Source organism: Schistocerca americana, chromosome 1 (assembly GCF_021461395.2).
Source record: "Schistocerca americana isolate TAMUIC-IGC-003095 chromosome 1, iqSchAmer2.1, whole genome shotgun sequence".
Taxonomy (NCBI): Eukaryota; Metazoa; Arthropoda; class Insecta; order Orthoptera; family Acrididae; genus Schistocerca; species Schistocerca americana.
In genome coordinates this window covers 1,160,342,222-1,160,355,613 of record NC_060119.1, presented here as the reverse complement: position 1 = coordinate 1,160,355,613, position 13,392 = coordinate 1,160,342,222, and the positions used below count along the sequence as shown (strand labels likewise).

At 45.7% G+C, this 13,392-nt stretch overlaps 1 protein-coding gene and 1 non-coding gene across 3 annotated transcripts in view; both read right to left on the bottom strand.

Annotated features, from left to right (window-relative positions):
* LOC124619524 (keratin, type I cytoskeletal 9-like) overlaps nucleotides 1–13,392 on the bottom strand; it is a 95,943-nt gene that overhangs the window by 20,389 nt on the left and 62,162 nt on the right. For both annotated transcript variants that reach the window (XM_047145976.1, XM_047145986.1), the window contains exon 4: nucleotides 19–171. In XM_047145976.1, coding sequence (XP_047001932.1) covers nucleotides 19–171 — 153 coding nt within the window. The remainder of the gene's footprint in view (nucleotides 1–18; nucleotides 172–13,392) is intronic.
* On the bottom strand, nucleotides 10,023–10,097 carry Trnas-cga. The gene has a single exon. It is a non-coding gene; the product is annotated as a tRNA-Ser (tRNA).

The window sequence follows — 13,392 nt, the reverse complement described above, 5'->3', positions numbered from 1 at the left end:
CGTGGAGCAAGTACAAACCGTTGCCTTTTTGGCGGACTCCTTCTTCTTGCCCTTCTCGCTGAAGTGGGAGCCGTGCTCTCCGTACTTGTGGTAGCCGCCTTTCTCCTGGCCGTTGCTCCAGAAGTCGTCCAGGTGGTGGTGCTCGTCCTTGTGGTACTTGTCGCGGTATCCCTGAAACACAAACAACAGGCTCCGGTTACACAAGATTCTTCTTCCAGATCTCACGCAACAAATCAACAAACGTCTCCAGGTTACTGTTCACTGGACTGTTAACGTTGATGCATCTTGTAATAAGTACTCGTACGGATTTTAGGTAAGAAGATTAAATCTTATATGAAAGTCATTTGGTTGTAATACGATTTCAATGATTTGAGAAACAGCAGAAGTCGAATGAAATACAAAATAGAACTGATCCATTGGATTACTGTCCCTTATCACTCACATTTATTTCTGGCAGAAACCTAGTAATTACTTTGTTTAAAGACTGTCATCTATCTAAAAATGAATAACATCATCCGTGGAATTGTGTATGGGTTCTGAAAAGATTGAGCGTGTGAAATTCAATGAGGCCTTTTCACGTATTATATCGTCACTCTCATAGAAAGAGAAGACCAGGTTGGTTAGGCGCTTCTCGATTTTCGAAAAGCTTTTGATCCAGAATGGCATTCTAAATAAAGTACGTTCGTATGGGATCTCTAACCAGGCTTGCGACTGGCTCAAAATTTTTTCTTGTTGGAAGGGCGTGGCCTGCTATCTTTAACGGAGAGTGATCCACAGACAATGAATCTCTGTCTGATGTGCCTCGGAGGGATCAACAATATCGTTGCAGTTCATGTTACACACTAATGGCTTAGCGCATAGCATTATTTACAATCTCATACGTCCTCGAAAGGTTTAAGAGTGGAGTTAAAGTCTGAGACGAAAGGATATCAATAAGATTAGCTGATGACAATGCTATCCTCAGTGAAAAGGAAGAATGACAGGACGTATGAATGGAATGAACAGTCTAATGACTACAGAATATTGACTGAGAGTAAACCGAAGAAAGGCATAAGTAAAGAGCAGTAGCAGAAATAAGAGAGCGATAATCTTAACATAAAAATTGGGAAGCACCTGGTAGTCAAAGTTAAGGAAGCAAGCCGGCCGGAGTGGCCGTGCGGTTCTGGGCGCTACAGTCTGGAACCGAGCGACCGCTACGGTCGCAGGTTCGAATCCTGTCTCGGGCATGAATGTGTGTGATGTCCTTAGGTTAGTTAGGTTTAATTAGTCCTAAGTCCTAGGCGACTGACGACCTCAGAAGTTAAGTCCCATAGTGCTCAGAGCCATTTGTTAAGACGTCGGGGAATAACTTCCATGCTCAGAGCCATTTGAACCATTTTAAGGAAGCAAAATAAGACATGACGGACGAAGCAACGTGGACATAAAAAGCGGGTTAGTAGATGCCATGTTGCATCTCCATGATGCCACGTGGAGCAGGATGACACGGCGGCCGGTCTACATCGTGTGGTCTCCAGGGCCGGACTGTGGAGTTAAAGTCAGTGATATTCTTAAGTTTGGTGTACGGAACCAGTTGCCCCCTCTGGCTCGATATAGAATATTTTCATTTTGTTTGCTTTCTTGCCCCCCACTTATTTTTGTATCGGTCTCCATTGAAAACACCTCCACTAAAGGGCAAGAGCCGACGGAATGTGGTGTGCGACTTGTCTGGGAACGATCCTACTCCATTCAATCATGGTTTTTGGTGTTGATAACAAGGGCTCACTTTAATCTTCGCCTTCCAGCTTGCATTGAGAGCTTCGATGAGCCAATGACGGAAATAAAAGAAAGGTTGAGGAGCGGGGATTAAAATTCAGTGTGAACGAATACCACTGTTAAGGTTCGCTGTGACATTGCTGTCTTCAGCGAAACTGAAGAATTACAGGACCTGTTGAATGGAATGAAGTCTAATCGGTAGGGATATGAACTGAGAGTAAATCGAAGAAAGACGGAAGTAATGAGAAGTAGTAGAAATTAATACAGGGAGAAACTTATCAGAATTGGCCATCAGGAAGTAGATGAACTCAAATTTTGCTACTTAGGCAGCAAAATAAACCGTGACGTATGAAGCAAGGAGGAAATATAAAGCACACAAAATGATTCAAATGGCTCTGAGCACTATGGGACTTAACTTCTGAGGTCATCAGTCCCCTAGAACTTAGAACTACTTAAACCTAACTAACCTAAGGACATCACACATCTATGCCCGAGGCAGCATTCGAACCTTCGACCGTAGCGGTCGCCCGGTTCCAGACTGTAGCGCCTCGAACCACTCGGCCACCCCGGCCGGCAAAGCACACAACGCCACCGCTGTGACCGAGCGCTTCAGTCCGGAACCGAACTGCTGCTACGGTCGCAAGTTCGAATCCTGCCTCGGGCATGGATGTGTGTGATGTCCTTAGGTTAGTTAGGTTTAAGTAGTTCTAAGTCAAGGGACTGATGACATCAGATGTTAAGTCCCATAGTGTTTAGAGCCATTTGAACCATTTTTAAAGCACACAAGCACTGGCAAAAGGGCATTCCTGACCAAGAGAAGTCTGATAGCATGAAACATAAGTCTTAATCTGAGGAAGAAATCTCTTAGAATGTGCGTTTGGAGCACAGCATTCTATGGCACTGAGACATGAACTGTGAAAAACCGGAACAGAAGAGAATAGACCATTTGAGATGTGGTGTTACAGAAGAATGTTGAAAATTAAATGGACTGATAAGATAAGGAATGAGGAGGTTCTTCGCAGAATCGGCGAGGAAGGGCATATGTGAAAAACACTGACACGAAGAAGGAACAGGATGATAGGACATCTGTTAAGACGTCGGCCGGCCGGAGTGGCCGAGCGGTTCTAGGCGCTACAGTCTGGAACCGTGCGACCGCTACGGTCGCAGGTTCGAATCCTGCCTCGGGCATGGATGTGTGTGATGTCCTTAGGTTAGTTAGGTTTAAGTAGTTCTAAGTTCTAGGGGACTGATGACCTCAGCAGTTGAGTCCCATAGTGCTCAGAGCCATTTGTTAAGACGTCGGGGAATAACTTCCATGCTGTAGAGGGATCTGTACAGGGTAAAAACTACAGGAAGACAGAGACTGATATACATTCAGAAACTAACTGAGAACGTAGGCTGCAAGTGCACTCTGAATGGTGCCAAAACTGGCAATTGACCCTAAATAACGAAAAGTGTGAGGTCATCCTCATGAGTGCTAAAAGGAATCCGTTAAACTTCGGTTACACGATGAATCAGTCTAATCTAAGAGCCGTAAATTCAACTAAATACCTAGGTATTACAGTTACGAGCAACGTAAATTGGAAGGAACACATAGAAAACGTTGTGAGGAAGCCTAATCAAAGACTGCGTTTTATTGGCAGGACACTTAGAAAATGTATCAGATCTATTAAAGAGACTGCGTACAGTTCGCTTGTCCGTCCTCTTTTCGAATACTGCCGCGCGGTGTGGGATCTTCGTAAGATAGGATTGACGGGGCACATCGAAAAAGTTCAAAGAAGGGTAGCACGTTTTGTATTATTGCGAAATAGAGCAGAGTGTGTCACTGTAATGATACAGGATTTTGGATGAACATCATTAAAAGAAAGGCGTTTCTCGTTGCGGCGGAATCTTCTCACGACATTCCAATCACCAACTTTCTCCTTCGAATACGAAAATACACTCCTGGAAATGGAAAAAGGAACACATTGACACCGGTGTGTCAGACCCACCATACTTGCTCCGGACACTGCGAGAGGGCTGTACAAGCAATGATCACACGCACGGCACAGCGGACACACCAGGAACCGCGGTGTTGGCCGTCGAATGGCGCTAGCTGCGCAGCATTTGTGCACTGCCGCCGTCAGTGTCAGCCAGTTTGCCGTGGCATACGGAGCTCCATAGCAGTCTTTAACACTGGTAGCATGCCGCGACAGCGTGGACGTGAACCGTATGTGCAGTTGACGGACTTTGAGCGAGGGCGTATAGTGGGCATGCGGGAGGCCGGGTGGACGTACCGCCGAATTGCTCAACACGTGGGGCGTGAGGTCTCCACAGTACATCGATGTTGTCGCCAGTGGTCGGCGGAAGGTGCACGTGCCCGTCGACCTGGGACCGGACCGCAGCGACGCACGGATGCACGCCAAGACCGTAGGATCCTACGCAGTGCCGTAGGGGACCGCACCGCCACTTCCCGGCAAATTAGGGACACTGTTGCTCCTGGGGTATCGGCGAGGACCAATCGCAACCGTCTCCATGAAGCTGGGCTACGGTCCCGCACGCCGTTAGGCCGTCTTCCGCTCACGCCCCAACATCGTGCAGCCCTCCTCCAGTGGTGTCGCGACAGGCGTGAATGGAGGGACGAATGGAGACGTGTCGTCTTCAGCGATGAGAGTCGCTTCTGCCTTGGTGCCAATGATGGTGGTATGCGTGTTTGGCGCCGTGCAGGTGAGCGCCACAATCAGGACTGCATACGACCGAGGCACACAGGGCCAACACCCGGCATCATGGTGTGGGGAGCGATCTCCTACACTGGCCGTACACCACTGGTGATCGTCGAGGGGACACTGAATAGTGCACGGTACATCCAAACCGTCATCGAACCCATCGTTCTACCATTCCTAGACCGGCAAGGGAACTTGCTGTTCCAACAGGACAATGCACGTCCGCATGTATCCCGTGCCACCCAACGTGCTCTAGAAGGTGTAAGTCAACTACCCTGGCCAGCAAGATCTCCGGATCTGTCCCCCATTGAGCATGTTTGGGACTGGATGAAGCGTCGTCTCACGCGGTCTGCACGTCCAGCACGAACGCTGGTCCAACTGAGGCGCCAGGTGGAAATGGCATGGCAAGCCGTTCCACAGGACTACATCCAGCATCTCTACGATCGTCTCCATGGGAGAATAGCAGCCTGCATTGCTGCGAAAGGTGGATATACACTGTACTAGTGCCGACATTGTGCATGCTCTGTTGCCTGTGTCTATGTGCCTGTGGTTCTGTCAGTGTGATCATGTGATGTATCTGACCCCAGGAATGTGTCAATAAAGTTTCCCCTTCCTGGGACAATGAATTCACGGTGTTCTTATTTCAATTTCCAGGAGTGTATTTTGTTGATGCCGACCTACATTGGGAGAAATGATCAAGATGATAAAATAAGGGAAATCAGAGCTCACACGGGAAGATATAGGTGTTCGATTTCTCTGCGCGCTGTTCGAGATTGGAATAATACACAATTATTGTGAAGGTGGTTCAAATTGTTCAAACGTGTGCTAAATCTTATGGGACTTAACTGCTAAGGTCATCAGTCCCTGAGCTTACACACTACTTAACCTAAATTACCCTATGGACAAACACACACACTCATGCCCGAGGGAGGACTCTATCCTCCGCCGGGACCAGCCGCACAGTCCGTGACTGCAGCGCCTCAGACCGCTAGGCTAATCCCGCGCGGCCAAGGTGTTTCGATGAATCCTCTACCAGACACTTAAGAGTGATTTGCAGAGCATCCATGTAGATGTAGATGTACAAGATTGGCAGAGGAAAGGGATTCGTGACAGGTCGCATCAAACCAGTCAAAAGACTGACGACTAAAAAGTATGTGCACCTTGTGACCTACCCATGACAAAATTAGTCCGGTCTGTCGAGACCGCATAGGCAGACGAGTTTGTCTCTACCTGTAGTATTCTAAAGTTGTCAGTTAATAAGCTGAGAAGATGGACAGGTGTTGCCACACACAAAGAAAAGGGTTGTCTTTAAAGTATTCACATTTTAAACCCAAGAGACCTCGAATGGCTGAGAATAACTGAGCCGAAAAGGGAGTGGCGGGGCTGGATTGAGCTGTGAGTGATCGATAATCTTCAAGATTTTCGTATAATGAAATATAAAAAAGAATTTTACAATGAATTTCCCCAGTTAGGAACTGTTTTTAAAATTGTACACTCAATAGGAATAACAAATTGTTAGTCTCAGAATCAGGCCAAAATTCCAAAGCGATACAAGAAACAAAAGATTCAAAACAGGTAATAGGCCACAAGAATACGCACATAATGTTAAAACCACTGGAACAATAAAATTAGAGAGAGCTTCCTACCGAACTAAGAACAATCAGCCAAAAAAATTTAAAATACATAACGGACTCAAACTATTGTACCTAGGCCAGAGCATCACACACAAGCTTGCTATAACCGTGATACTTCTTACATGAAGGCTTGTTCTAAATAATAGTACAAACAGTCTGGCCAGTAAGACAGTTACAATTTCCCGACAGTTTTAAGAGACACGATCAATACCGAAGCAATTTGAAAATTTAAGAAAAACGACGAAATGCATTCACAAGTTCTCGAAATAATTTAGACCTCCTTTTCAGAACGGATTTATAACAATAATATGAACTAGAAGAAACAAGGCTTCGTTCACAATAATTGGAAGAGGAAACTAGACCGAGACACAAGCATGCTAGCAGGAATGTGTCAAGATTTGTTTCAGTTATACGTGCTCACATCACATGGCACAAGTGCGATAACATGTGCGGTTCATTCAATGTTACTGGACAGCTGCACTGAATAAGCAACATGCAACTCTCAGAACTAGGAGTAATTCTATAACAGGAGAGGCGTGTTCGCAATAATCATTAATCACTTTAGCACTGATTGGAACCGCGTGTACAAAGAAATGAATCCGCTCTCTCCTACGGGACACTACCAGTCATACCGGAGAGATAATTAATAACAACTTCCGCCAAGACTTTAAGGGAGCACTGTATATCACTCTCTCTCTCTCGCTCTATCTATCTATCTCTCTCTCTCTCTCTCTCTCTCTCTCTCTCTCTCTCTCTCACACACACACACACACACACACACGCACGCACATACAGCTCAAAACAACGCTGCCCCAAGTTGTGCTTTCAAGGCAGCAGCAGCATGAGAGAAAGCTCTACCGGGTGATCAGAAGCAGTCTGAAAAGCTTTAAATGTGTAGCAGGAGAGGTTGTGCTGAGAAATAATTGTTAAGAAAAAAAATCGATACTTTGCGCCGTTTCCTGGTTAAGTAGTATTGAGATTAGGCAATAAGGCCGTTGCGCGTGCAAATTCAAGCGGGTCGGAAGATGCCGTTAGCTTCAGTCGTTTTCATAGCGTTGATAATAGTGCACGAGACTGCTCAGGTTTTGGCTGGGGTTCGAATCTTACTACAGTCTTTTGTCCAATTTTTCTATCGTCCTCTTGTTTGGTTTTAGGAAACCAAACGAAGGACACTTTTGGCGACACCGTCTCTGGTGGGCCGATTGAATTTGCGCGCGCAACGGCGTGACTGGTTACTTTCAGTGCTAATTAACTCTGAAATGGCGCAACGTATCGAATTTTTTTCTTACGATTGCTTTCGAGCACAACCTACCGTGGAACACCTTTACAAGCTTTTCAGATTGCTTCTGACTATCCTGTACAGCAAAAAGGACCAGGCTTGTCATTAACTACAGTTCTCGGCCAGATATCATCATTAGTTTTCTGCTGTATTAGCATGTCCTTTGTACCTCAATTTCATGCGATTCATTGCTCCTTCTCAATGCAGGCGTGTGTGTTGCGGTCCATCACATCATCCATGATCTGAAATCTCTTCTTCCCTCGCCTCCTCTTTCCTTCCAGGTACCCTCCTTTTCTTTTAGTATATGTGCAATCTAATTTCTTTTCCTTCTTTTATTACATCGAGTGTGGTCTTCCACTAGTCTCAGTACCTCTTCATTTGGCACTCTATCCATCCAACTTATTCTTCCCCCTTCTCCGCCAATTCCACATGTCAAAAGCCTCCAGCTTTGCTCTATCTTTCTTCCTCACCATACGAGAGGACACTCCATACAAAACACTGTATTAGCCTTATCCTTACATCTTCGTCCAATTGCTGCAAAAAATTCTCCTTTTCTTATAAAATGTCTCTTTCGCCTTTGCTATTCTGGTTCTAATTTCTGTGCTGCTCTTAAAGTCCCTTTCTATTTTGCTCCATTCAGCATTATCTTTATCTTTTTATTTCCTCCCAGTGCCATTAATTTATTTCATTTCACTTATTTTCATTGCGTGAATCTTTCCTTTAGCTTTATTGGTATCCACTATATCCCGTAGTTTTTTTCATCTGATACTAGGAGAACCACGTCGTCTGCAAACCTCAGACACCTTATTGTACTGTTCTTCTTCCAATTTTTACCCCATTGTCATCTAGTGGACAATGATATTTTCTAAGTGTAGATTGAAAAGGATGGGAGACAGACAGCAGCCTTGTCTTACTCCTTTTCCTAGTTCTAACCAGTTGGTACTTTCTCCTCTCACTTTCACTGATGCTTTTTAAGTATAAAGAGTTTATAAGTAGCCTGGTTTTCCAGGCTATTCCCCTCATTATAGTTGCAAGCTTATCTCAAGCCCCATTATCAAAAACCCTTTTCCAGGTCTACAAAACAGATACATAGTTCTCTTCCCTGTTCAATAATCCTCTCTCCCAAAATTCTCAAAAGTTTTATTGCATCTCTTGTGCCCGTATTCCCTCTAAAACCAAATTGTTCTTCAGACAATTTCCCTTCCATTACTTTACCAATATTTTATTAATGATTCCTAACATAATATTCGCAGCATGTGACATGAGGCTAATTGTCCTGTGCCCACTGCAATTCTTGGTACCTTGTGTCTTTGGTAATGGAATCATTAGTGTTGACACGAAGTCCTCTGGCCATTCACCACTGCCATGTATTATTTTACATAACCTCAATATTTCCCTCACACACGGCCGCCGAGTATATAACGGCTACCCACGCGTTCCATCAAATCCTGATCGTTTGTGTTGGGTCTCCCCCCCCGCCACCCCCATCAACTGCCGACGGCGCTAGTGTTGCTCACGGCCACTGCTAGCGCACCCTGTTACAGCGCTGGCGCCTCCATCGGTCTAGTCGCAGGGCCTTTGAACTCGTCGTGGACGGCGACGTATAGTGAAGGCACAACAACTCTGACAAAAAAAAAAAAAAACATATGTGTGTTATTTGTCTGTGAGAAGAAGGGAAAACTTCTAACAGCGCCTGTCAGAGACTGAAAGCGCCATCGGAAGGACGGTTCATCGTTCCGCAGTGTCGCTGTTTGCGGTGATTGGGATGCCACGACTGTCACGCGAATACGGAACTGATGGGTTACGGAGGGACATATTCAACAGTATGCAGGACGTCAACAGCTCCGCGCGACTAGCGCCTGAGAGGACATTTAGTGTTCGCCTGGCCGTGTGGGATCGTACAGTCACACCACATACTTTGATTCAGGAAATGGATTCGTTTGCCAAGAAACTGACGTGCCAGCGACTATGATTGTTGAATTCTGTCAAAGAGCTGAAGTAGCATGGAATGACGTGCCTCTGTCCACAATTACTAGAATACACAGTAGGCATCACAGGTTATGTGAGCAGTAACAAATTATGACGCTCACACCACAGCGGATCCAGTCACTGCTCAACAACCCACCACTACCATAACGTGCTGTGTTGACGTTACGTTTTTGAATGAATACAAGGTTGTCTACGTGAGTGTGAGTTCTTCAAATGGTTCAAATGGCTCTGAGCACTATGGGGCTTAACATCTGAGGTCATCAGTCCCCTAGACTTAGAACTACCTAAACCTAACTAACCTAAGGACATCACACACATCCATGCCCGAGGCAGGATTCGAACATGCGACCTTAGCAACAGCGCGGTTCCGGACTGAAGCGCCTAGAACCGCTCCGCCACATGGCCGGCTGTGAGTTCTTATCGGTGATTTACGATCAACTGCAGAGTTACAGTAAAGTTAGTACTACGCCGAGGAGTCCTGACAGTACGTTTTGAATTGTTTTCTACGAGAGATGATGGTTTGTAGTGCAATCACAAGTTGGACTAACCACTGCAGACAAAGAAAAAGATTATTTCCTAAGAACAATGAAACGAAACAGAAATGGCTAAATGTTTCTAATGTGCCAACTGGTTTTTAGTTGAAACTTCCTGGCAGATTAAAACTGTGTGCCCGGCCGAGACTCGAACTCGGGACCTTTGCCTTTCGCGGGCAAGTGCTCTACCAACTGAGCTACCGAAGCACGACTCACGTCCGGTACTCACAGCTTTACTTCTCCCAGTACCTCGTCTCCTACCTTCCAAACTTTACATAAGCTCTCCTGCGAAGGCAAAGGTCCCGAGTTCGAGTCTCGGCCGGGCACACAGTTTTAATCTGCCAGGAAGTTTCATATCAGCGCACACTCCGCTGCAGAGTGAAAATCTCATTCTGGTTTTTAGTTGCTAATGCTCATGATGACAGATGGGCAGGACTCGTGTTCAGATATTAGGGAATAGCTTCCATGGTGCTAGAGCGAAATGTAAAAGGTAAAAATTGTAAGGGAAGAAAGTGCCGCTCCGAAATGAAGACGTTAGTGCAGGATAGGAATTAATAGTGGGCCGAAACAAGCCAGTCAGAGGACTAATGATTCATAAAAAGAATATACAGGGTGAAGAAAAATTCGCGCTCCCGGACTTCGCAGCGCGATGCCTCACTTACTGACAATACAAAAATGTCTGTCACAGAATTTCGTCCTGCGAATATTTCGGGCAGGAAATGAACGTTAAAGATGAGCAATCTGGCAACTCTGTAATAAAGTGTGTGGTAACTATCTCTGTCAACAGGTAGAGTAGTGCTGTGCAGTTGGTACAGTGGATAGTGTTTTCGGTTGGCATGCTGGGGATCGACGGTTCGATTCTGGTTTAGGTATATTTGGCTTTATTTGCTGAAATTAGTCTGCATGGTACAGTATCTGGCATCTTAATCGTCATACAGCGACTGTAATGGGTCTCCTACAAAACATTTGCAGTTTCGTATTACGAACTCAGAAATGAGAATACCATCGTTTCCTTTGGTCAGCTTCTAAGGAACCTTTTGCATGACATGTACCCGAATTGTTTCGCAGCAATGCACTCGAACTTGTTTTGTGTGTACCCTCCCGCAATGGTCCCATCGATTAATACCAACTATTATTCTTGCCACGTGCTGGTCCATTACAATACGTTAGGTCTTTACGTCACCAGTAGGGCTAGCAAGCAACTGTGCAAATAATTTCGATGTGACCAGTCGGGGAGGGTACACAGAAAACAGGTTTGGAAACTAGTAGATGGAGTGGCGCGAAACAATTCGCGCCCACGACGTGCAAAAGGCTTCTTTAAAAATGACCAATGAAAACGATTGTACTTCCATGTCTGTGTTCGTAGTATATAACTGCAGATGTTTTCTAGAAGACTCTCTGGAATTGTTTTATGACCATTAAGACGACAGATACTATACCATACAGACTACTTTTAGCAAATAAAAATAAATATGCCCCAATGCAGACTCGAACCCTCGACCCCCTGTATGGCAACCCAAACCACTACCTTTTCTTCTTTTTTAAAACCATCCACATTACCAGTTTTTTTTAAAGAAGAGTAGAGTGATCAGTTCTGAGCTGGTGGAGTCAGGGTGGGCAGGAGTCGAAACCCGAGGTTTGGCCACGATGCCTCCCTCTTCCCATCCCTTAATCACTCACCTCTAGGTTTTTTACCGGGAACAGGGTAAGTAAAGAAAATATCCTTGTTTGTAAAATCATAAATACAACAGAAATGCCATCCTTTCGGTGGAATCAACAAGAGACATTACACTCGAACGAGGCGAGCAGAAGTCTTCATTAACAAGATGTCGGAAAAAAATAATAACAATGATACTGAATTAATGTAAGAGGTGTTAGGCAATAGACAAAAAAAGGAAGATGGTGCGAGGCTAAGACTTGCAGGCAACTGCCCGGCAGATGGAGCGTGGAGGCAGAGTGGGCAGGGGTCATAATACGAGCCCTGGCCACTGTGTCCCCAGCACCGCTACCGGGAAGAAGCGCCCGAAAGGAGGGTAGAAGCTGAGGAGGAAGGGACAGTAGAGTTGGGGGAATGACCAGCGTGCTATGGTATAGTGCATAAAAGGGAGGCGCTTATCCATGTGCCTACTCCACTGAGGGTTACGATATAGAAAGTAGCACGGATATGTCAGCAAGTTGGGGGGAGGGGGGGGGGGGTAATGTCGTCCGCGTGTAGCACCATCCAGCTGATCGAGGGTCACGTAACGATCGCGTGTAGATATTTGGCGAAGAAGGCGCGGTAGCGCGGTCGGTGCTCGGCTTCAATGTGGGCGGTTTGTAAGTATTGCCAGAAGTCGGGGCGTGATTTGTTGCCATCGTTAGACATGTAGGTGATCGTCCATCCCTTGACCCATACAGTCGCATGATTTTTGGGGAAATGAGTATCCTCGGGATGGATAAAAGTCTATGGGCCAATCAAATCCGGAGGAACGCGGAGGTAAGAGGCAACGAACTGTTGCCTAAGTTTCCTGACGTCACTGGTGGCAGCACAAGTCAGTTGGTGGACATCGTCAGCCATGTGGTGCCAAATTGAACTAAGCGGAGAGTCCGTTTGTCCGATGGCGTGAAGCCGTTGATTTGTGGCGAATTTTCCACATGCGACGTGGTACCGTGGTGACCGGACGTTGGAGGGAAGGGAAAGCTGGTGGATATGACGCCAAACCGTGGGCCACGCGTCGATGGATGTCTGAGTTCGATGTTGTTGCTGGATATGTAGCGAAGCAGTGGGGTGTAAAAATATTTCGGTCCAAGAGAACGCGTGTTCGGTAAGTGCGTGTGAGCATAACTGAAGTCGATGATGAAATCAGAAACGTGCGTCTGGTGGTGCTTGATGTGTCCGACTGGTACTGGTGGTGTTATGGTCGCTGGCATAAGAATTTCCAGCAAGCTGCGCGTAAGGGAGGTGCCCCCGTGCCACTGCTTGTGTATGGTGGACATGTATAAGGACGCCGCTCGGAGTCTATTTATACTAGAAACCGTGCCTGCATCTGTCATCTAAGCTCAGACTTAACTCCCAACTTATATTAGAGTCTTTTAAGCTGCCAGAGGTGGCATGTCTCTCTACCAAATTTCGCACACTATATACCCACAAGCCACCTACAAATTTAATCACGTATTCGTCATAGTACACTGTATATGCACAATAAATAAAATTTATTTATTTGTTGTTGTTATATCCCAAGGGACAAGCGGCTCCATGGAATACAGTAGTGTCATTTTGTCATTTGGACTGGCTGCGAAGCAGGCGTTAAGCAGCGAGACGATATGTGTCTGAACCAGTAGTTCCAATCTGGTGTACAGAGGGTGACCTTTGCCTATCACATTCTTGTAATTGATAGTGGGAAAATTATTATTTCGATTTTCATGAGGAAAAGTAATTTGTAAACTATATTTGAATGACCATGGTCCGCAGGCACTTTGTTCATAAAAATAAATGTTTGTAAACAAGCATTTTATGTCCTTGT